The 24,114-nt window shown below is 36.9% G+C and overlaps 2 protein-coding genes across 8 annotated transcripts in view; one reads left to right on the forward strand and one right to left on the reverse strand.

Moving 5' to 3' along the window:
- C1H2orf88 (chromosome 1 C2orf88 homolog) overlaps positions 1–24,114 on the forward strand; it is a 59,071-nt gene that overhangs the window by 11,638 nt on the left and 23,319 nt on the right. Inside the window, exon 4 of one of the 3 annotated variants that reach the window (XR_007507798.1) lies at positions 6,688–6,740. The gene's annotated coding sequence lies outside the window, so the exon portion shown is untranslated. Of the gene's footprint in view, positions 1–5,418; positions 5,763–6,687; positions 6,981–24,114 lie in introns of those variants that run through there. The other 2 variants (XM_049815089.1, XM_049815103.1) reach the window with 2 other exon arrangements.
- The window catches only part of HIBCH (3-hydroxyisobutyryl-CoA hydrolase), a 50,798-nt gene continuing 28,601 nt past the window's right edge, over positions 1,918–24,114 (reverse strand). For 4 of the 5 annotated variants that reach the window (XM_049815056.1, XM_049815026.1, XM_049815036.1 and 1 more), the window contains 7 exons: positions 21,959–22,104; positions 20,948–21,034; positions 18,934–18,992; positions 18,064–18,145; positions 11,857–11,976; positions 9,457–9,490; positions 1,918–4,427 (listed from right to left, as the gene is read on the reverse strand). In XM_049815056.1, coding sequence (XP_049671013.1) covers positions 4,312–4,427; positions 9,457–9,490; positions 11,857–11,976; positions 18,064–18,145; positions 18,934–18,992; positions 20,948–21,034; positions 21,959–22,104 — 644 coding nt within the window. In that variant the 3' untranslated portion in view covers positions 1,918–4,311. Of the gene's footprint in view, positions 4,428–6,014; positions 6,147–9,456; positions 9,491–11,856; positions 11,977–18,063; positions 18,146–18,933; positions 18,993–20,947; positions 21,035–21,958; positions 22,105–24,114 lie in introns of all 5 variants that reach the window. The other variant, XR_007507785.1, reaches the window with a different exon arrangement.

Consider the following 24,114-nt stretch of genomic DNA (forward strand, 5'->3'; position numbering starts at 1 on the left):
TGTCTTCACTTTATAGAAAAATGCTTTCCATACTGGCAAAAACTGTTACTATTTTTAAAAGGTACACATAGTTCTAGTAAATGATATAAAGCATGATTTTTCAAGTAATGGGAAACAAGCAGAAAGAAGACCATTGAAATCATTATTTTTAGGTTATTCTCAGACATAAGACAGTCTATGAATTGAGCTGTTCTGCAAACTTTGACACAAAATTAGTTATTTGAAGCTCACCTATATGGGGAAGTAGTTGTATCAAGAGCAAAGGGTCAAAAATGCTTCTCTGTAACACAGCACAAGACTGCCATTACTTCAGTCACCAGTCTAGACCCTGCTGTGAAGACTGTTCTCAGGCTTTTGCTGAAAAAGGGAACAAAATCTGCTCATGTTATAATGCCTGGTCTATGAAGTAACATAGTCTTTGAAACCACATGTAAAGTGGGACTAAGGTATTACAGCCGGTTTAAATTCTGCTGCTAACAGTGATGTTCCTTGAAGCTCTAAACTATGTAAAACATTAGATCATACCCTACATTGGCTCTATCTAAAAAAACCTCTGCTGTATACTTGGGTGAATTAAAAAGCAAAACCAAAACACTGATCAGATCAGTACATATTAACTGGATATTGCTTAACCATAGTATTAAAAAATATTCCTATTCTTATTATAGCTAAAATAAAGCTGTATTACAAAAAAAGGCCAACCTTTCTGTAACGTTAGTCTTGACTCAAGAATGTTAACATTGCCAAAGACAATAATTAAAAAAAAAACCAAACCAAAAACCAAAAAACAGAAAAAAAAAAAAAAAGCCCAAACTCTATACCATAGACATTAATTACCAGATAGGTGAATAGCAGATAGAAAACAGCACTCAGTTTAGGAGTGCATTTAGGTATATCTGTCTTGATCCTTGTACAAATACCTTGGTGGCTGCCGCAGGGAGTTAGGTGTTGCAATGTGTCACATCCTTTCTTTGGATGTAGCCTTAGCATCTGACGCTCTTCTAGAGTCAGAATAACAGATGCACTTTTGAAACCAGCTTCTCTGTTGGCAGGCTGCCACTGCACGGTCCAACAGCAGGCAGAATTATAAAATAATATAAAATAGCCTAAAGTCACATCATCGCATCTGTACTGATAAAGACTCAAAATTTCCTCAAAGGAGAAAGTTACCTAGGTATAATTAAACATGCATTGCAGTGAGCTTCCTTTTGGAGCACTTGCTGTGTGGGATGGCTGCGCTGCTTGCTCAGAGAGCCACCCATAACGCAATAGCGACTGAATCGCCTGCTGCTTGTTACGTCCAACCAGTCCTTACCTGCAACAACAAAGCTTGTCTTCCCTCATTAATGCTTGAAGATTACAGCAGCTTCAATATGGCCTGAAGTGCAATTCCAGCTGGTTTATGTTACTTTCTATGACATTGGCACTTCAGGGAAAGCATGCAGCAAATGGAAAGCAAATAAGCTTACAAACAACAGGGAGACAGCTTCTCACCAGGAAAACAATCTCTTTTACAGGACACTGTCCTTAAAAAGAATGCAATTACTCTTAATAAAAAAAATAAAAATATATCTGTTCAATACTACAATCTGGTAAGAGATCAAAGGAGATCTCTTGCCAGAGTTCTGCTGTATTTTTAATACATAATACTAACAAATATAAAAAATTCTTTACCTAAATAAAATTACATCTGTGTACTTATCATTAGATTACTCTAAGCTGTCCTATAGTCTTATAAATCCACTTATAGTGGCTTTCCAACTAAGTTGCCACTGATTCTTTGACCTGACTTTGTGTAATAAAGGCACTCCAGTATGGGACTGGCATACTTGCAAAACCGTTTACTTCTATCTAGGAGTTAAAAACACATATGCTTTATATTTTCTCCAGGAAACGTAAGTATAGTCTGAGTGGATACAATGTGACTGACTTGATATTCTAATAATGGTTCAAAACACATTAACTGCAGCACAGCTTTGTAAAATTGACATTTCTGGAGTAAGACACATCAGTATTCCCAAATAAAACAAACTACAATATATTTTTACAATATTTTTTCTGGAAAATATTTTCTTGTGGACCAAATAAAATTAAACTTACCATCCGCTTGTATGACTTTTATTTGATAAAAATGCACAGATTGGACAGGAACTTGTTACTGTGAGTTTGGGTAATTCCTGTTCACATAAATTTTGGAAGCAACTGAAGATGCAAGTCAAAGTTTATTGATTCAGAAGTATACTCTTGCTAAAACGTTTTAAGTCCTTTTCAATCAGAGAAGGCATGGTCCCTGCTTACTGGGGATTACTGTGTTCTTCATTAAATATAGTCACTGAAGATTGCTTCTTTTGTACAAAAATAACTGAATGAACTAATTTTTTAAAAATAAAAATACTAATTGTTTAAGAATCTAAAACATATAAAATTTTTAAAAAATAAGGGGCGTGGTTTACATTTCTTACAGAACCAGCACGAGGTAGAAATTCAAGTCAGATTTTCAGGATTACCCAAAAGGTATTAATGAAATCTCTCAACTGCTTTTGAAAATAAAATCAAGGACTGTCTCATAACAAAGTTGTACATGGTAACATTAACTCACAGCTGAAATTTTCACAATTTTATCTTAAAGAGTCTAGTGACAAAACAAGGTGCCGTTTTTTTCTTGATTTTGCTCTCCATTTTGCTCACCTCTAATTCTTTGAAAGTCACTCTAGTAGTTCACCTTGATGTCTGAATTTCCTGGACTTTGTTTCCAGGCAACAGCTTCTAGGAAGGAAGGAGCCTTAAACCAGTGCAGACCATTACCACCGGTAATAAAAACTGCCCAATGTTGAAAACTCCGTAACGGTTCTGCTGTAGCTCTGACTTTTTGATTCCCCAGTGCTGATTACTGGCTACGTAATTCAAACAAAAGTTTTCTTCTTTTAGTCTCGGTGGTTCATCAGAGAGTCCAAAATTTGTATTTGTGACCTGCCTATAACTGTAGCAACAAGTAGGAAGAGACACTGATACATGATTTGATTAACCATAAAAAAAGCATGCAGTCTTACTGTTGAAGAAAGATTAGTAGCTATGTGTTGCATGCACAATAGAAAAATTAATTTTACCCACCCCCCAAAGATTATACTTTTATCAAGGGGCTCTGGTTATGTCGTATAACTTCAAGTATTATTAGTATCAGAACCCAGCAACCTTTAATGCACATACAACAAGGGGGTTTTGATGTGTATTTAAATTTTGACTCCAACAAAACATTTGTTAGGATAAGTTGTGTTAAAAAACTATACGATCCATGTAGCAGCAGATATTTCACCTTTTCCCCTATTCAGTATCTTCAGTACGTATTGCTGTGTTCCCCCTACTTTTCACAAATTTTCCACCCAGCAGGCAGGATGTTCCTGGGCACAAGCAAATGGCAACTCAGACTAGTTGGTATAGATAAACTCCAGCCACTTGTAGTATTAGGGCCAGGCTGACCTCTACCACTAAAATCATTAGACAATCATTCACATCAACAGGAAATGTGCTGCTTAGTTTCAGAGGAAGGTCTGAGACAGTTATTTCTTTACCACTGTAAGACCAGGAAAAACTAGCAATTTTTGAAATAATGAAAAACTAATTCTGCAGTTCAATCAAGCTTAATGGCATTTTAAAAATTTGGTTTTACAAGCAAGCAGAAGTGTGCTCCGGGCTCTGGCAATATTATGACATTTGAAACAATGTCTATATCACATGGCAAGACTGAATACTGACCAAATGTTAAATCAATAGAACAATTCCTTGCTGTCAGACTAATAATGTGTCAGTCTGACCTTTTATTCAAAAGACTGTTTAACACCATGCATTTAGCACGTCTTGCACTTTCCTTTGTAGCTCTGTTTTAAAGCTTTAAGTATATTTTATTTTCATTGTATAGAGAAGAATCTAAGGCACAATCCCAAGTTAACAGATCAGTGACAGAGACAAGAACACAAAGGTCTCCTGACTTCTTGCTTATCAGGTCATCCCTTAACTATGCTCTCTCCCCAAAGGTTCCTCCTAAACTAAGAGTTGACACAAAAATTAAATGTTAATCATTGTGTAAAGCAGTAAAAATAACAATTTGCCTTGAAGTAATTTTTACCCTTATTAACCAGAGATATGATTATTTTGCCATTATGGCAGCATAACAAAGAAGCACGTTCCTCAATGCAAAAAATTAGACTTACAAATCTTGGGCTAGCTAGAAGTCTCGTCAAGCTTTATCATACTGCTGTTAATTTTTATATCATACAATTAAGCAGATGTATAAGATATCAATAGGCTTGATCTTTACAACTTGAGATCGTTGTTTCCCAATGGCTTAAAACAATCGTCCAGAAATTCATCACTGACTTCTTCTAGAGCAGCTGGCTTCCATCTGGGGGATTGGTCTTTGTCAGTCAGCACTGTCAGGTGGAGTATAAAAACACAAAAGTTATTTGTAGACTTTCTCTAATTAATATGACTTCAGATTGCATCCAGACAGACAACTACAGTGGATGCATGGGGGAGAAACATCAATATGCTCTGGAGAAGACAGTGGTTTTGTAACATATGTATTTCTACTCTAACAAAAATTCTTAAGTTGTGACCTGTCTAGAGTCATATCTGGGAGTTGCCTGATGATACAAGGAACAGTGAATCACTTCAGAAGTAGCCCAAGCTTTGAAGGAATAGACCTGACATTAGTGCTTTCTGTTGGACCTACTACTCTTGCCTGACTTCTGCTTTTTCATGTGAAACTGGGGAACGGTGCATGATGCTCCTTTTGTACAAGGACTTCCACACCTCTGTGCAAAATCTGACTCTTTGTAGAGTATAGGAGATGACTCAAAGTAGGTGTTAAATGCCTAATGCTAATTTAAACACATCATAAAAACTAATAATGAAATAACTGATGAGGAAAGAGTAAAGCAGAGTATCTTTGTGGGAGAATCAAGAATATCTATGTGTAAATACTGATAGATACTGCAGACATATGTAGATTTAACTGTGAAGATTTGTATAATCTTAGCACATACACTTTACACTGTATCCTGGAAAATATGCCACTGAAGATAAAATCATTAGTGAATGAATTGCAAGTAAAACTATAACAAGAAAATATAAATTCTCAAAAAGCATTCCTTGTATCACGGGAATGTTGAAGGCATGACAGCAAGAACAGCTGCACTAGCAAACAGTAATGAGACAAGAGTTTATTTGTGTGTAAGAATAACCAGTATGAATGGAATTCCAGAATGTCCTTCTGAGCACCTTTCTGGCTCCAAGAAAACCCATAAAGGTGCTATTCAAAATGTGAAATTTTTATAATTAAAAAAGAACAGCTATAGTAACTGTGGCTCTCTAGGATGCACTGACTAACCAACATCCCTCCTCAACACACATTCCCTTCAGATGTGTGATATCAGCAACTGATTTGGAGATGCACCTGTGTCCTGGGAGACCTCCTGACCAACACAGCCCACAGCATATAAGGGAGGATGGGCAGGAAGCATCTCTTAAGTGCTGCTGCTAGGAATGGAATTTGTTTGTTTGTTTGACAAAGAGTTCAGTGTAGGATGATTCTAAAGGTGTGTCGGCAGAAGACACTCACAGAGACTAGATATTTTGAAGAATAACAGCTGTTTTTTTGGTAAGTTTTCATATCTTTCTAAACGGACTTCATTATTGATGACTAAACTAGAACAACCCAGGATCAGAAATGTGCAAAGGAGTCGGATTTTAAGTTCAGTGGAAAGAATGCCTACCTAAAGACTGTGTCTTATCAAAAGACAGGTGTTATGGTAGCTTGTGGTAAAAAATGTGTCTTGAAAATTTCTTTTTAACTTCTACCTCTAGAACCAACACTTGGAAGATGCCTAGAAAATAAATACCATTCAAGTGACAACTGCACTAATTACTATTTTTGTAGCTGAAGACATACAGGCATCACAACTCTTTAGTTTGCATCTCCAAAGAGAAAGGAGAATCAGAGCCCTGCATCTACTTACCTGCAAATACAGGACTAAGGACTCCTTGGATACAAATAAACACTAATTTTGAAAAGAAACCCATTATACAGACACAAGCTGCAATTCCACAGAGAGTAGAATCCATGCAGGCAATTCTTTAAAACAAATGTGCTGAAAAAGAGTGATTTTACCAAGTCATTCAACTGGGTAACTTACTGAAAAGTTATGATCCTAGAAGTTAATTTTGAACATTGTGATGTGAAGCCATTGATTGGTTTGGGTCAAAATACATAATTGTCCCAAATCAACTTTATTTATTCTATTGGAGTAGTACTTACCTAATGATTTTCTTCAACATGAGTTGAAGTTCACAATCTGGCTAAAATAGTCTTAACTGTTATCCACAAAAGCCAACACTGACTAGAGATGCTTTAAACTGGGGGGGGGGGGGGGAGTCCATGTATATACTACTACAGCTTCAACTCTGAAATACAGTACTAATTGCTGATAATTCTCCACTCTACTGTGTAATCAAGTTAATCTTTCTGTTTGGATCTGTGGCCAGTTTTACTCTGGTGGATAAACTGAATGCTCATAATGGTCTCTCCAATGAAATCTTTAATCTTCTATGAGTTAAAGTAGTTGCTTTCTAATAGTGTTGTGAAAATATTCCCTTTCTGCATTAACTTCTGTATATTTTGTGTTTCTCCAGCTTGAGATATCAATCACTACATGAACGGAACAAAAATTCTGAAGACTTCTAAGGTAGGCTAAGGGAAGTTCATTAAGATAAAAATAACTGAACATAGACATTGTATTAAGGGTTTGTTCTTGTGTTTTACCTTTTAAAAAAAAAATATCCAACCCCCTTCTGTTTAGTAGCAGTGACTTTATTTGACTTCGGTTAGTGTTCTGTTGCTTAGCTTCATTCAGCACAGTCAAAACACTGATATTTCTAAGTACCTGAAGTTCTGTTAGTTGCAAATGAAATCTACCTACCTACCTGCTGACTGCAGGGGGTTTGTGTGCCCAGGGTAAGGCTCACATCTGCCAGCTGCTAGCACTGCAGGAGACAAGGCAGAAGCCATATGGAAATAAGATCTTTGCAGGATCAGCAATATGTAGAAGGCCTTTACAATTCCATTTGAAGTGTACCTTCCTGCACAAATAGTTAGGAAGCTAATTTAAGAGATTTTTGTCCCCTCAGGCTGCTGAGATTCTTGTCTACCTGGATGTGTTTGAGCACTGACTCCAAAAATAACTGCTTTTCTTATGCAGTAAGAATTAAAAAACAAAATTCTTGGAAATTACTCAGAGCTATGCATTTCTTAGTTTATGTATTATTCTATAAATCAAGGTGGAAAATGGATACCTAAAGTGTTCAAAGACCACATTTACCATTATATGGGAAAATGTTGATGAAATGTGATCTGTGTATTTCATGCCTTGAGGGTTTTGGTTTTCCTTTAGTGGCTCCAATCACAAGAATCATAAATGGGGAAGACTGTTTGCCAGCAGATTTTTCAGTCTGGTTGAAAGAAAACTGGCTAAAAGAAAAATGAAATTTTGACCTCAGGTCAAAGCAGGTTTAAAAAGCTTTTAAACAAACTACTTCCCTAGCATGCCTATTAAAATTATGGTTTGAAGCAGATAAAAGCTGTTATTAAAACCTGACCTATGGCCACTGCTGCTGAAAAACAATCTTCAAAAACTAAAATCTCATTATTATATCTTTACTTTGTGGTAGATCCCCTTGTGGTAGACAGGGCCAACAGCTGTCTCTTAAATGCTTGGAATGTAATGTTTTAATAAAGAAAAAGCTAATATTTAACATTTTTATCATTTTCATTTTTATCCACTATGATTGATCCTGTGAAATACTTAATCTTACTTCCTGTTTAAAAGGATGCTCAGTATGTTGTTGGATAATGATTTTTGAGATTAGACCCAACTACAAAAATGATCTTCATCTTGAGTGAGAATCTGCACCACTCTTAAACAAGAGAAACAATTTTAAGAGGACAAGATACGTGCAGCAATCAGAGAGAAAAAGTACTTCAAGAACAAATTATTATTCTTAGCAATCCCCTTAGTGCAGCTGGATCTCTGGTGGTGGGGGTTTTTTCCCCTTCCCCTGATAGAGTTAAGCCTTTGCTACATCATCTTATGTAAAGAAAAGCTTCCCAACTGCTGTTCTTGCAGCTTCTTTCTTTACAAACAGTTTGTGTAATTTACTGGCCATACTAACGAGTGATTTGCTTTTGTCCTCTACCGCATCCCCACATGATTTAATGACCTTGTGCATTACAAGTGAGAATTTGGTTTGGTGTTCATCTGACTCTCAGACTTTGAGTTTCTCACTTTCTGAATAACTACATTTCAGTAGCTTATATGGTGATTTAGAATATATCTTAAAAAGAATTTTCTTAGGATATCTTTGTCCCCGTTACCAACATAATGAAAACTATATACTTCTCAACATGTGTGGTAAATTCTTCAAAGGACTTTCTGCTAATAAGTGCTGAAGATTAATTAATTAAGATAGGAAACTTTTTCCATGCTGTACAAACAAACTTTGCATGTCTCACCCCAGGCTATCTTCAATACAGTATTACTAATAGTGAACACTCAAACTAATATCCACTACTCAAGTGGATTTTAAACTACTTTAAAAAGACATATCTGTGTGAATTAAAAGCCAGGTTCCCTCAACCCCAAAGAGTTATTCATCCAAATGTCTTGTACTGTAAGCTCCTTGGAAAAGGAAACGCCTCTTTGTTTCATCTTGTGCTGAATAGTACAAAAATAATTATTACAGTTTCTAACAGATGTGACACTGGGTTTGACAAACTGCATAGTGAATCAGCAGTAGAATCAAGGACAGAATCTAAGTCTGTCCCCTAGATGAACTTGCTGAGCTGCTGCTCTACTTTTACCACTACCTATCTTGACCAATGCCTTAAAATGCTGAATTATTTAACATTAAGCTTATATATATAGTTTTTTTAATAGTAAGAAAGATACCTCTATACAGAGATATTTTGGACATGGGTGAAAGTAGTCTAACAATTTTCTGCGCAAACAGTTGTTCTTGTCTTTGAGTCTTAAACCACCTTACAGCTGGCTGAACCGGCTATGTGACAACACTAAATCTGGTTGTATCACAAATGATACAGGTAGCTACTTGCTACTGTCAGTGTTAAATATATTTTGAACTTTCCCAAGGAATTTTTGAAACCTTATCATGGTGCTGCATTACCAGGTGGATAAATAATGTTAGGAAACTGAGATTATGCATGGCTGTTACACTTTGGAACAAATAATAAATTTTGGCCATATAGCAGTCCAATAAACAAAAACTGTAGTAAGCTGCCAAGTGTTCTCTGGGCTGTTGCTGCATGCACTTTTTCTTATCTCCAGAGAACCAACACAGTGAGTTTGCACATTAAGGTTGAGAAATGTTTTTGGTGTGCATGCTTACCTGCTCGAACCCCTTCATAGAAGTCATGGCCTCTCTGAAAGATTAAAAAAAAAAAAAGCTATAACATGACAGATTCTATTTATCCCATCTCTCCCTATCCCACTTCTGCTTGAAATGCACGTTTTCAAGATTCAGTTAAATCCCACTTGTACTGTTCTCATCTAGTCCTACTTTCTCTTTACTTATTAAAGAGCTCTATATCCTCTTGCTTAAATGCAGCCACAGCTCTTAAAATCAGTCTGAACTATAGTTAATCAGCCAACTTTTATGCAGTGTAAGTCCTCTCTGTGTTACATCTCATAGATTTTTCTAAAGAGTTTTGCATGGTGGGGGCTAAGGTGTATAGGATCAGAAATTATTCAGAGTAGGGCCATTCTTCAGGAATTGTGATGTATTCTGCAAACTTGAAACACTTTGCAGTTAAATGGAATCCTGGAAAGATCCAGTTATTTTTTTATAAAAGTAAACATAGCATTTCAATCCCTAAGGATGCTTCACTAGCAATGGAGACATAATACTAGCTTCAGGAAAGATACAGCAAGGACACTGTCAGGTACTACAACGTAGCAGAATTAAATACATTTTAACTTATATATTTTTTAAAGCATTTACTTTAACCATCACAAATAATTTAATCAGACACACAAAAGCCTTATTTTAAAATGTGACAAAGCTAATAATAATGATACCATGGGGAAGCTTTTTGAGGAATTCATTCAGGTAATTCAGTTAGCAACTCTGTTCTACTGAAAGGATCACTTCCTCATATGTTATCCAAGTACTCAGACCTTACTACAAATAGCACTAAAACTTCTTGTGTTCTTTAATAGATTTATATATTGGTTTTGTGTGGCAAGGTTTTGGTAGCTGGGGGGGTGGGGGGGGTGTTTACAGGGGTGGCTTCTGTAAGAAGCTGCTGGAAGCTTCCCCTGTGTTCAAGAGCGAGCCCATACCAGCCGGCTCTAAGACGGATCCGCTGCTGGCCAAGGCCAAGCCAATCAGTGGTAGTGGTAACGCCTCTGTGATAACATTTTTAAGAAGGAAAAAAGTTGGAAGAGGGAAAAACAGCTGCCGGAGAGACGAGTGAGAACATGTAAGAGAAAAAAGCCTGCGGACACCAAGGTCAGTGAAGAAGGAGGGGGAGGAGATGCTCCAGGCGCCAGAGCAGAGATTCCCCTGCAGCAGCCCATGGTGAAGACCCTGGTGAGGCAGGCTGTCCCCCTGCAGCCCAGGGAGGTCCACGGTGGAGCAGATCTCCACCTGCAGCCTGTGGAGGACCCCACGCTGGAGCAGGTAGGTTCCCAAAGGAGGCTGTGACCCTGTGGGAACCCCACACTGGAGCAGGCTCCTGGCAGGACCTGCAGATCTGTGGAGAGAGGAGCCCACAGAGCAGGTTTTCTGGCAGGACTTGTGACCCTGTGGGGGACCCATACTGGAGCAGTGTGCTCCTGAAGGACTGCACACCGTGGAAAGGACCCATGCTAGAGCAGGTTGTGAAGAACTGCAGCCTGTGGGAATGGCCCACGTTGGAGAAGTTTGTGGAGGACTGTCTCCCGTGGGTGGGACCCCACGCTGGAGCAGGGGAAGAGTGTGATGAGCCCTCGCCCTGAGGAGGTGAAGCGGCAGAAAATAACATGTGATGACCATAAACCCCATCCCTGTCCCCCTGTGCCGCTGGTGGGGGGGGCTTGGTGGTGAAATCCAGGAGTGAAGTTGTGCCTGGGAAGAAGGGAAGGGTGGTGGGAAGGTGTTCTGAGTTTTCATTTTATCTCTCATTACCTTACTCTGGTTGATTTGTAATAAATTGAGCTAATTTTCCCCAAGCTGAGTCTGTTTTGCCTGTGATGGTAATTAGTGAATGATCTCTCCTGTCCTTATCTCAACCTGCAAGCTTTTTGTCATATTTTTCTCTCCCCTGTCCAGCTGAGGATGGGGGAGTGATAGAGCGGCTTTGGTGGGTACCTGGTGTCCAGCCAGGGTCAACCCATCACAATTTATCACAGCATTCCTGAAAGGCAGTGATACACAAGTATTCCCATCCTGATGGGAACTGAGGCAATGAGAACTAAGTAATTTAAATAGGAAATCTGTTCAAGAACACCAGGTTTAAAATTATGGCCCAAATACAAAACTTTCTATATTGTAACATTATCATAGTTTTCTTAACAAAAGCCTTCTACCATTCCCATCTGACCATTATTAATGTAGTCTCCTTCAAGTTGCATATAAAGACATAGAACTGGAAGAAAAAAGTGACAGCCTAACAAACACACAAAGATACTGAAAATAAAAATCTATAAATTGTGAGCCCTTGATGTAATCTATATAAAACTTAGTCTCTGACAGATTTGCTACCCGTCTGTGGCTGGAAAGAGACAAAGGGCTCAGCTGCTTGCTTACCATGCATGCTTGGCTCAGTCTGTATTCCATCATGAGTACATCTTGTAAGCTCATGGAAGCTCCTTCTCTGAGCTGTCTGAGAGTCATCTTTAAGGATGTAGGTGACATCTTATTAATAGTCTGAGGAAGACATTAACAATTACTTTTATTCTCTTCAATTTAGACACATTTGTAAGTCTGTCTTTTTTGCATTTTAAACTTTGTGAAGTAAATGATGGCATTCTTTCCCTGAGCTTACTTATGTGATACCTACTCCTTCTGCTCCCTCCCACCGTGCTGTCACACTAAACGAACTTACTTGCATAAACTTTTATCAGCAAGATCTCTGGGATGTATGCCATGACTTGTGGAAAGCCTAGAACTCCTAAGGTTGCATAATTTATGATCAAATTACTACTAGCTAGAGAATCTAATGCAGTGTGAAAGCCATTTCCAAATAGATTCTTTTGAGAAGTGAAGGCAAGAGTTACAAGCAATTATACTCCATTTTTAATATAATATATATAATCTGAATTGCTCTTAGATGTTACTGATATTGTAGCTGATATTAGTGTTGTACAGCATTTAAGTTTTATTTGGTACAATAGTTAGAGCAGTAAGGTAATAGTGAAATTAGCCACAAACTTTAAGTAGTTGCTTTATGATCATCTGCAAAGACTAGACAATATACTAAGAAGAAAATTGTGGAAGAAAAAATATTAAAAGAAATCAAATATAAATGCATATTTGTCCAGGTTTCCTGTCTGGGATCAAGAGATACTGCAGCAATTTAGTCCTACATTGCTCCACTGATAGGAAGCCTGGAGGTCTTGCCCTCCTTTTGACAGAGCTACAGGCTATAAATATTATGCAACAGACAGGATCTGTTCAAGGCACACAAACAAATGCTGTAAATCTGGCTCTCATGACTATCCTTCAATTAACAGCACGCCAAGTAAACAGTAGGGGGGGGTGGGGAGAAAGACAAGAACCTAGTGAAGAAAACAGAACTGAGCTTTAAGGGGTTGTGGGGGAAAGGAACTAAATCTTACTGTTGCTGATCTTTGTTTTCTTGCTCTAAACAAGACTCTTCTTCCCCTGTAAACTCAACTGAAAACTCTGTATTATTCACAGTACAATAGACATTTCCTGTTAATTAGGACATTTTTACCACTACTGAAAAGCAGCAGATGGTAGGATTTGCCTCTTTACATTATTTTCATTGTAGACATTAGACTCCTTACCCACAGACTGAAATGGCAGATTTCCAGTCATGAACATTAACATTTTTTCTGCTCCCAATTACTCTTCATCCCTCTCCAGACACCAGCTGATACAGGAGTGACCCATTTTGCCTAGTTAAGCTGGAAAACATGCAATTGCTGTACAAGCAGGAGGCTGTGCAATTGTACCTTAAAAGCTCTGGCTCTGTCATTCTGTTATTTGCATGTTGACCACTTTGCTTGAGAGAGAAGCTGGTCTAGAAAGAACTAATGCTGGCTCAAACTGTCAACGTTTCCTGAGTTCTGGTGAAGCTCTCTAACAATGAGCTGCCTTTCAGTGGATAAAGAAACCAACTATACCTCTATACATCACTATGTAGGTCTCAGATGGATAGCAACTCTTAACTGGACCCCTTATTTCCCATAATGTGCTGGCTTTACCTTTGAGCTGGACCTTTTCTCCTTTGAGTTTCACATTTTGTCATCTAGATTAGAAAGTCTTTGCTCAGACCAGGTTAAACAGCATGCACAGTGCAGCCAGATGGCTCCCTAGGTGAAACAGTAATGGCGAGTTCCTTCTGGTCAAAGCAAGCACCAAAATCGGGAAGATCTGAAAACAGCACTTAACTAGTCTAGTGCATCCAGCAGCTGCCTTATCATGGCATATCAATGAGGTTGAAGGTGGAGGAGGCACTGCCATAAATCAAGCTCAAGGAAGAGGAATAAGGCAAGAAAATGGGTAGGTGTAATTGCAGAAAAGTGAGTCACCAGTGTATCTATAAATAAATTATCCGTACAAAGAGGAGGAGGGGATCGGTGCTAGGGAACAAGCCTGAAAACGAAATAGGATAGGCTGAAGTGTGGAGTATTAAAATGCAAAGAAGTCTTCATAGAAATATTTGACATCTATTCCAGTTTCTTTGAAACCATCTTGATTTCAACATAATCCTGAAAGCTACAAGCTGAATTTGCAATAGACCCAAATTCCAAAAAGATATTATGTTTTTGGTGACTGAATTAAGTGGCACTGACTCAGTGGAGTGTCTTACAAGAAAAACAGCTGGAATAGTGGCTGCATCTTTTGTTTCCAATGCCCATTAAAGCTCTGACCTGAACTGCTGAGGGTCCTGGAAGGAGGCTTTCTTTAACTTAAAAACAAACAAAAAAAACCTCCCAGAGGTCCAGTGTATCACTTCTCTTGCAATAGATGAAGATACCTGTCACTTACTTTCTGAGATACCAAAGCATTTTTTTCATCCATACCAGACAATGGTTCTGGATGAGCTTTGACAAAATATGAGTACCTAGCCAAAGCATCACAGGAAACCTGCTTAAGGACAGTTATATCACTCTTATTGGTCTGCTAACAGTTTCAGAATGCTTCTTTACTTGAATTCAACTCTACCAAGATACCATCCAGCTTCGTTCCTGTAATCTTTCGCACCCACTTGCTGCATATCCATTTAAAGTTTCAGGAGCTAGTGTCTGCATCCCAGCCTGACCAGTGGATGTAGACGAGGTGTCTTGTAATTCTTAGTCTCTGCAGTGTCTTCCACACTATACTAGAAGTCATTCGGTAACAATGAAGGCTATTAAATCATGAAGTGTCAGTGCTCAGAAGGTGTGCTGTCCTGCCAAAAACAGCTATAAGAAAGCATCATGTGAAAACCAAGTCAAACATCTGATGCTTTTCAGATTTTGACCCCGCATGCTTGCTTCATCCAATTAGAAGTGGTATTCTGTCACTCAGATTAAAGCTTTTTGGCTCCTGTAAATCCTGAAAACAAAGTAATGCTATAAAAGGTTTTAAAAATTATTTTATTATGAGTTTAAAAAGTGTGTTAGTAGTCTAGCTTTCCACCTATTTGTAACTGGGCTCAAAATGTGATTTAAATCATGAAGCCATTCTCAAGTAGAATTTTAACAACTTTACATTCTTCTTATTCAGGCAAACCACTTTAGTATCGGATACATGAAAGCCTGCCAAGCAGGCATGTTCTGAAAGTAAAAAGCAGAAGTACTGTAGATTGAACAGAACCAGATACCTGGGATAGCACAGCTCACAGCATACTTGGATTACAGCAGAACTAGTAGTTCCATTTTATTAACACTAAAAGGTACCTGCACGTCCAAGGTGTGGATGTGCTAAGGTGTACCTCCAAATTAGGGTATTTGTATTAGACTTTCAGTTGGGCCTTATTCCACAGGCTTACTAATACATTTCATAATAAATACAGAGGGAAACAAAGAAAATAAGCATACACGTTGCTGCTACTGAATCCTTTACAGTCTCTATATTTATCATTTGAACATGCTGTTGTTCCTGTACCTGGACACTAAAGTAAAACCTTGGTTTCACAAAGTAACAGGAAACTATCGTCTATGGATGTACTCTTGGTACTGTGATACTACCAATGAGGAAAATGACTTGCTTCACACAAGTCAGCAAACTGCTATCAATGATAATGTCTGATAACATCAGACTGTCCTGGTTTTACTACATGTTCCCTGCTCTAAGCAGTTCTTTGAACTCCACTCCTCTGAGCGATGTGACAGCAGGCCAGTGCTCTGTCTGTAGGTGGTATAAAATGCTCAACTGCCAGGGTGCAAGCTACCATTCCTCCTCCAGCTACAATTAAGTTTAATTACAATTCTACTTCCCTAGTAAAACAGCACCTCCAGTTTAACTGGCAAGCATTTCCTGGAGAAAGCCAGATTTATACCTGAATTCCTTTTAAAATTTTTTTTCCCACAAATGCATTTTCCTTCTTCGGTTTTGTGGATCTTTCACAGAAGAAATTAAGTATTTGATCCTACAAGCTTACTTAATCCTACTGCTTAGTACAGAATGTGTGCTGTTAGAAACTTGTCTGAAACTTAAGTACTTGTTCACATTAATAAGCCTTGCATCTGCTAAAAAATGTGTTTGGTTTTGTTTGTTTGTTTTCTTCCTCCCCCCCAAATTTCTGTATGGACAGAAGCAACTCATTAACACAGTCTCATCTCTTCAATAGAACAGGCAACAGACGATTGTTGAGGAACTTCTGTTGACTCCAAGGGCAGTCATTCATTTAGAAATTATAAGAAAGAAAAAGCTGCTATAAAGTCGTATTAAAGACATGAAATAAGAAAACTGAAGAAGCAACAAAAGAGCCATTTTTTTTGTTCAGGAATTAAAAAAAAATCAGTTACATGAAATCATAACTTGGAAGTAGATGACATAGTTTTAAGTTCTAAATTAAAAATAGGAAACAAAGGTACACACAAGGAACAAGAACTTTGTTTTTTTAGTAGGGGAGATCTGAGTTATGAGGCTGCAGATGAAGGAAGCAAGTTCAGCAGGTTTGGATAACTAGAGCAAATGTGGCAGAACAAACTTGTCTCGCTAACATATTTCAGTAACAAAGTATTTCCAGACTCCTTGCATATTTTGTAGTAGAAACTGTATTTTGAACAAAGCACCCTTTAAAGGCTATATGCTATTTTAAAAAGTTCCACTAGGTCTGATTATGTTTTAAAGTGCCATAAAATTGTACGAAATTAACTTAGGAAAAGGTATATGCAAGTAATTCTTGATTGTTTTCAACCTCCACTGCAACTAATCAATATAATACCCCTGCAGAATTATATTAAACTTCATAAAATCTATAAATAACATACTGCCTTGTAACTCATTACTGAGTCACCAATAATACTGAGTAACTCAATAAGAGCCACCAAAAGTGACTGCTATTAACATGCTATTGGTCTCAACAGACCTTAATATAAGTAATATAAGCCATCTATAACATAGGGAAAAAGTGAAGAACTGAATCATACAGCCTATATAGTTTAGGGGAAAACCATGATAGTAGCCTATAGTAGAAATCAGGTCTACAAACACATAAAATTATTATTCTGGCACTACCTCATTTGACCAATTTATTCAATGAAATTTGAATACAAGCAGGCAAAAAAATTAGCCTTCTCTTTCATTCAGTTTTGCTTTTGTAATACATACGCTAAACTTCCTGCAGTGTACTAGGCATACTGATCGGCACAAAAATAATTTTAAAACTTTCTTTCTCAAAAACTGTTTGAGAGTTCCAGTGACAAAATGTTACATTTTTTGTTTTAGTTCTTAATTAAAGATTTATCTCTGTATCTGGGACAAGATGCCTAATGTTAATTATACTACATTATAAAATAATATTCCTTCTGCTCAAATGAAAGTCCAAAGATGGTGGATGATTTTATTTTATTACAAGAGCAGGATTTCTTCTGTGAACTGTAATTAAAGTTAAACAAAAGCTTTTGTTGGAGAAATGCTTGTGTTCTATCCAATTGTAAATAATATTTTAGTAGCTCCAAGACAAACTTGTACAAGGCACCTGAATACAGATACTTCAAAGGAAAAAGAGAAAATACACACACTACTTATAAATGAATATAAGTTGCTTCTTGCTTTTGAGGCTGAAGTGTGTATTATGTGGGTAGTATTACTGTACGTTTTTTGAGTAGTGACTACACTACACTTAGAAATGCATTAAAAAGACCAAAAAATGCTTTGTGATGATAAATTGCTTGCTGTTTACCCAAATGAGATTATCTGGAATGGAAAAAAAAACCAAACCAACAATATTGTTCTGGCGCTGTTTTATTCCAACCCTTGGCAATAAAATGAGAAGCTATAAAAGGAACCTTTGTCACCAACATCCCCCTGATCATGGAGAAGGGAAAAGGGAAAGGGAGTTTGTTGTTTGTTTTTTTTTTAACTAGATTATAATTTTATGCAACATATGATGGTATTCACATTGTGTGGTTTTACAGAGGAATAGTCTTGTCTGAGTAGAACTACTGACAATCCCACAGGACTATATGTAAGAACCTGAGGATCTCAGTCCAATATCCTACTGGTGTTATGTAGTATTAGTAATGTTAATAAGGTGACTAAAGTCTGCCCCATGATAAGAAAGTAAAGAACCAGACTTAAAATATCTAACAAAAACAATATAGAAGACATTACCTCTAGCTGCTTAATGGCAAAAGGAGAACCATCTTGCTTTAATTTTTTAACAATTTCTTCCATACTATTTGCTGAAAAAAGACTAAAAGAAAAAAAATGTTAGTAAATGAATTAACTGCTCCAGCTTTCCTCTTCAATATGAAGTGCTAGTAACACAGAAATTGGAAACAGAGTGTAACCAGCTGATTTGGCTTTTCTTAGCAATGTGTTCTCTGTTGTTCCGGTTTAAGTAATTCAGTTGACAGGCATCTCCTGTTCCTTTACAATCTCTAGCATTTCAATAAACCTCACTTACAAACTCTGATATTTATAGAGAAACTTTAATTATTACCATTGGTATTATCTGTATTTTTATAACACTTCAAATCTTTAGCTATCAGCTCCATTCTACTGGTTTGGTGTCAACATCTATAATCTCTGAACTTAGTTACTGCCATCCTTCTTCAGGAGTTTTAGCTGCTGCTTATCACTCTCACTTATTTCTCCTTCCCTTTCTGAAATACAGCAAACAATCATACAAATGGCCTTATACCAATGAGTAAATGCACTATGCAACATTTTCTGTCCAACTGAACAATTACTCTCTCAAATCCCCAACCAAATGCTATAGAAAATGTTCATTTTAATATGCCATAGGGTAATTGCTTAATATAATGATGTATGAATCAGGCAAATATGCTCAAGTATTTAAAATACTGATGAGTGAAATATTTAATGAGCTTCAAATAAAGGTCCCTAAAGACAAAAAAGTTTAAATGACTGACTTGAATGTCATTTCTATCACCTTATCTGTGGAACACTAACTGTTACAGGATTTAACTTCATATTCTCTATCCAAAAGAATAAAAAAGAGGAAAAATTGCTGAATACCTGTTAATCTTCTCCATATGTTCATCAAGTACAAACTCCTTTTCTTGATCAACTTTGCTCTATTTAAGAAGCAAATACATATTTTACTTGGTTATTTTAGACTGAAAAGCTTATCATTGAAAAATTGCAATTACTTGTGTTACAGAAATATAATATTATAAATGAACATTTAATATTCATAAGACACTGAGATTTTTAATGAATTACAATTTTGCAGTGTATATAAATGAACTTGTCACTTTATCTTGCGAATGTTAAAAATATCACACATATTTGACTTGTACACAAGTACAAGTACACAAGTAATTATGATTATTCTATCAATAACTTTCTACCAAAAATGTTAAGAAAGCCAGTGTAGATACATCAACTCAAAAACCCGAGAATGTTTAAAAAAAAAAGTTTTATTATGTTAAAAAAATATACAGGCACGTATATCTGTATAAAAAAAAAAAAAGACAAAAAATGAAAAAATGCATTTTTCTTCCTTATCTTTTCTCTGTCACTTTACAAAATTTTACTTAGTTAAAAAGCATGAAAGATCTGTTGGCCTTATGTGGAAAGGCTGTCAACTGTTTCATATCTTCTGGCATTAAGGGGTTTAGGGCATAAGCAGATGTTTCAGTAACAGCACTGAAGCTGAGAATAGTTACCAGAGCTGAAATGACAGGGAACCTAAGATACACAGCTTCCTTTTCCATTCAGTGTCATCTTGTAACATGGTATACTGAAACACATAGTCACTCCTATTTCACAGCTTTCTATTTTGTCAAAATAATCAGCACTATGTAAATTAGCTTATCCCATTTATTTTTCTAATTAATCTTTATATATGAACTTAGTAATTCCAAAACAGAAATAACAAGAGTAGGCACTGCTCATTTTAAAGCCAAAGAACTGGGGAGTAATACTTAGATTGACTGAATATATTGAATCCTGATTTGACTCCAGAATTTTCCTTTCTTTTGAAATAAAATTACAATGCACATCAAAACAGCTAAAATAGCTACTGAATAACCTGATTGTAAAGCCAAAACCTTTTATTTTCATGCCCAGTGTTACATAGGGCTAATGCAAATACTGATGATATATTAACAATACAGTTACATTTACCTCCAAAAATCACAACAGAGAACTATGGGTTTGCCCACTGGGAAAACAGCATCTTTCCCCCCTTGAAAATATTGCTTTAAGACCTCAGATGCTTTCCCTACAATGTATCTGTGCTCTGCGAATGCTTACCCTATTGATAACTGCAGTGCTTATTCACAGTCTTTCAATTATCTCAAAGTTACAAACATATAAGATATTTGGGAAATTAAAGGAACAACTTGAACCTTTAAATTCAGGCTTCAAATCTGGACTGCAGATGGTCTGCATCAAAATAATGCTAAAATTTGCGTCAAATGCATCAAGCTAGCAAAATATTTCTTAAGGTCGATAAAGTTTATAGGATGGAAACATAACATCCATTTCAAGTGAGCAGCATACCATTTAATAATGGGCACTATAACTTCTGCAGCCTCTGGACTAGGCCAGTAGTTCTACCCCTGTCCTTTGTGTTTGTCAGAATCCCCAAATTTCAGGCTAACTTCTCAGATTGCACTTGCCATCATGTACAATCCCAGTCTGCTAGTGGCTATCTATTTTGCCTTCTGCAAAGCATGCTAGAAATCCAAGAGTAACAGGGGAAAAATTAAGCTGCAGTGTTATTTTCTGCATCACCATGCTACTGGCTGGAAACTTACATACACACATAGAAAGAGAGTGAGCTGATCACAGTTGGAATTTGAGGGGTATCCAAAATGAAAAAAAAGTGAAGAAAGACTTTTAAATTTTAATTTTGACCACTGTAGGCATTAGAGCTTCAAATTAGTATTTTATGGAGTGCAAAGAGTTTGGAAACCCATTATTTTTTAACCATAGAACAAATGATCATTAGCATGGATAAAAAAGAATATGTATTTACATATATTTAACAATTCTGCTTGATTTCAGTAACTGATCAGATTACCTTCACATGGTAAGAGTTCAATAAGTCTGCAATATTTTCTGTTGAAGGAGATTTCAGTGCTATCAGGTCTTTCTCTAAGGCAGGTAGCTATTAAAAACAAGATTTAATTAAAAGCAAGTAAACCAAAATGTACTTCTTCGATTATTACTGCTATGGTAACAGTACTATATAGTATATATGTATATAAACACCCTTCCATCCCCCCCAACTTTCAGACAGATCTTAAAGAGGTACCAAGTAAACAATACAAGGAGCCAGAGTTCACTCTTCAGTATTGAACCATCTGGATTTAATTATGTCTGCAGCGATCAGCAAAGAACTCTGCGTCCCAAGCAGACACCAAATGCAGTGCTACAGCTGCAGCAGGTAAAGCCAGCCTACAACAGTCTGACAGGAAAGAGCAGGAGCCTGGCAACCATGCTATGCTCAAAACGGTATCTAACTAGCTCCATAATGACAGTCATGGGTCTTTACACAGAGAAGGAAAGCAAGTCATTGTGTCTCCTTCACTTATGCCCATGCAAGTTACTGGAACATTATGACTCTGACTTTATCAAATATATTATTTTTTACACTTTCTTGCAGCCACTGTAAGAAACAAATAGGGTATCTGTTAAGAAGACTGATAAAGAACACATTAATGGAGTGTTAACCTAGATTAAAAACTTTGCAGTTGTATAAATAATCTCTAATTTCAGATACTGTTGTCTAGATTGTACAATTTTTCAAGCAACTTCAATTATGCTCAGTAAATCATGCCCTTCAACAGTTAGAATCATGAAGACAGCAACATTTGCTCCCTCTTCCAAGCAAAGCTGTCACTAGCTGGCAAGTGTTATAATGACAGCTTGAGAGTATCTTAACGATCCCTGTTCACAGTGCATGGCCAGCTAATATAATTGTGCCTCTGCATACGCTCAAGTTGGTAAAAGTATATTGGTGTGCTACACAACTCAAACTTGTTATTATGGCTGTAGGCTGCACACTTGCTAGCACTGGTTAGCAGCTTACCTTTTCAGATTCTACAAAATGTGTAGCGATGCCAGCTTTTAGGACATCTCTTCCTTTCAGCCTAAATCCTGTTAGTGCAAGGTAATAGCCAATCTTTCCTGATAGCCTTGGCAAGAAATATCCTCCACCTACATCAGGAAAAAGGCCTGTAATAAACAAAACAAAAATGTGAAGGGAGAACTTGTCCTAATCATGCATGTAACTTAGTAGCTATGTCTTCTTGCCTCACTTTCATCTCCCTGACTAGGCATGGCTCTCTTGCCCAAGTTTCTCCTTGACTTGGTTTGATATTTCTCTGTCATCAAAACCCTTCCTAAAAGCAAACTCTTGAACACCTTCCAAAATATCCTTTCCACTGGCACATAATTTACAAACATATACCAGACAATAGTGTTCATTCTATTTGCCAACAACTTGAGACATTTTTAGATGCCTGAAGAATCAAGTGTGCTCTCAGCAAAAAACAGAAGTGAACAGAACAGAATTGTGAAATAATTTGTACAAACTTAAATTGGATGCTGCTTTTTCTCTGCGATCTTTTATTACAATAAAAATATCAAACAAAGATGAAGTGCCTCTTGCACAGCCACATTTGAACCAATTTCAGGGCTAAGAATTCGTTACTAGATCAACATATTGCCAGGGTGTTCCTGAAGGTGGAGGCATGAGATGCTGACCTAATACCTGGCTCTTTGATGGGAGTATGACTAACCTGCAATTTAAAAAAAATTACAAAACTTCCCAGTTTAGTGACTGTCTTACATTTATTCATTTATTTATATCTACAGAGTAGGGTAATTTTTAAAAATTCAAAGCTCTGAATAATATTTATAAGACTTTAAAGTTGTAATTGAAAAATATATAACTACTTTTATCAAAGTTTAAATATTTAAAATCATCAAGTTGTCAATATCTACCTTATTCTGTTATATACATTAATCATCTACAAAATAAATTGAAACGCTTATTGTAACTTTTAACATACTTAAACTTAAGAAAACTTAAGCTTAGCTGTGTCAATCTCAGAAATTAAAATGGAAAGAAGCAGTGTCCGGTTACTACTTCAAAATAATCACCAATACGGCATTCATGAAACTGAATGTGTTTTGAAGAAATTAAAGGTGTGGTGTTGGTTTTGGTTTGGTTTTTTTCCCACTTTGAGAGAATGAACGAAGCATGAAAATAAATAAAGAATACAAATGAGCAACAAGAAACTCAGAAAACATCTGCCAAAACAGAGATATTAACTGGGAAGATTAAGATGTACATAAGGAGTTTAAATGGGGTTCCAACAGAAGGCAGTAATTTTTCACTCACAAGTAATTGCTTTCAGTCACAAAAGAGTCAATGTATGTATTGGAGAAAGACTCTATTACAAGTACTTTAAGATGTGGGAAACTAGTGGTCCCTGAATATTCCTCCCCCTTGGACGGAATCAAGGGGAGATTTCTTACAGACAGCTTTTCTTCAGTGTTTTCCCAAAAATCTTCACAGTTCATCACTGCCTTATGGTCTCTCTTGCCCATCTCTCAGCTTTTCCTCTGGTTCCTTCTTGGTCCTCTCTTAGTTCTGCTGACTCTAATACATCACAAAGTTGGTTTTAGGAGCTACTTCCTATCAGTTATAGTTGGAGTATTCTGTTCCCATTCCCACTGATGTGTGTGTTGCCATTAACTGATTTATTCCTCATCCCACAGACATACAGTTCTTCTCCTAAAATGCTGCATGTCTTGTTGCCACCCTTTAAAAGCCCTAAGCTGTATTAACCCCAATTCACCACTTACCTTCTTTTTCATCTGTACTCCCATTCTGAATAGTCTACTCTGCATTTTACCTTCTCAGTTTGAGCCATCATATCTATAATGTCGATGCCAAGACTGTCATTTAGTTTTATGTTTCTGTTCATCTGTCTCTCCTTGGATATCCTATTACTGCAGAAAAATCCCTCATTTCAAAATGAAACTTCTCTTACAAATGCCCTCTAAAGCAAAAAGGCAATTACATTTTTCTCCTCATCCACCAGGACTGCAACAGCAACAACCTTTTCCTCTTTGCTGTAATTAAAATACTGATGCTGAAGTACTGTTCTCCCCATGCTCTAGTAAGTTTCCAGAGGAAAAGCCATCTTCCTCTTGGGATCTATAGGGCCCTTCCAC

Source organism: Accipiter gentilis, chromosome 1 (assembly GCF_929443795.1).
Source record: "Accipiter gentilis chromosome 1, bAccGen1.1, whole genome shotgun sequence".
NCBI lineage: Eukaryota > Metazoa > Chordata > Aves > Accipitriformes > Accipitridae > Astur > Astur gentilis.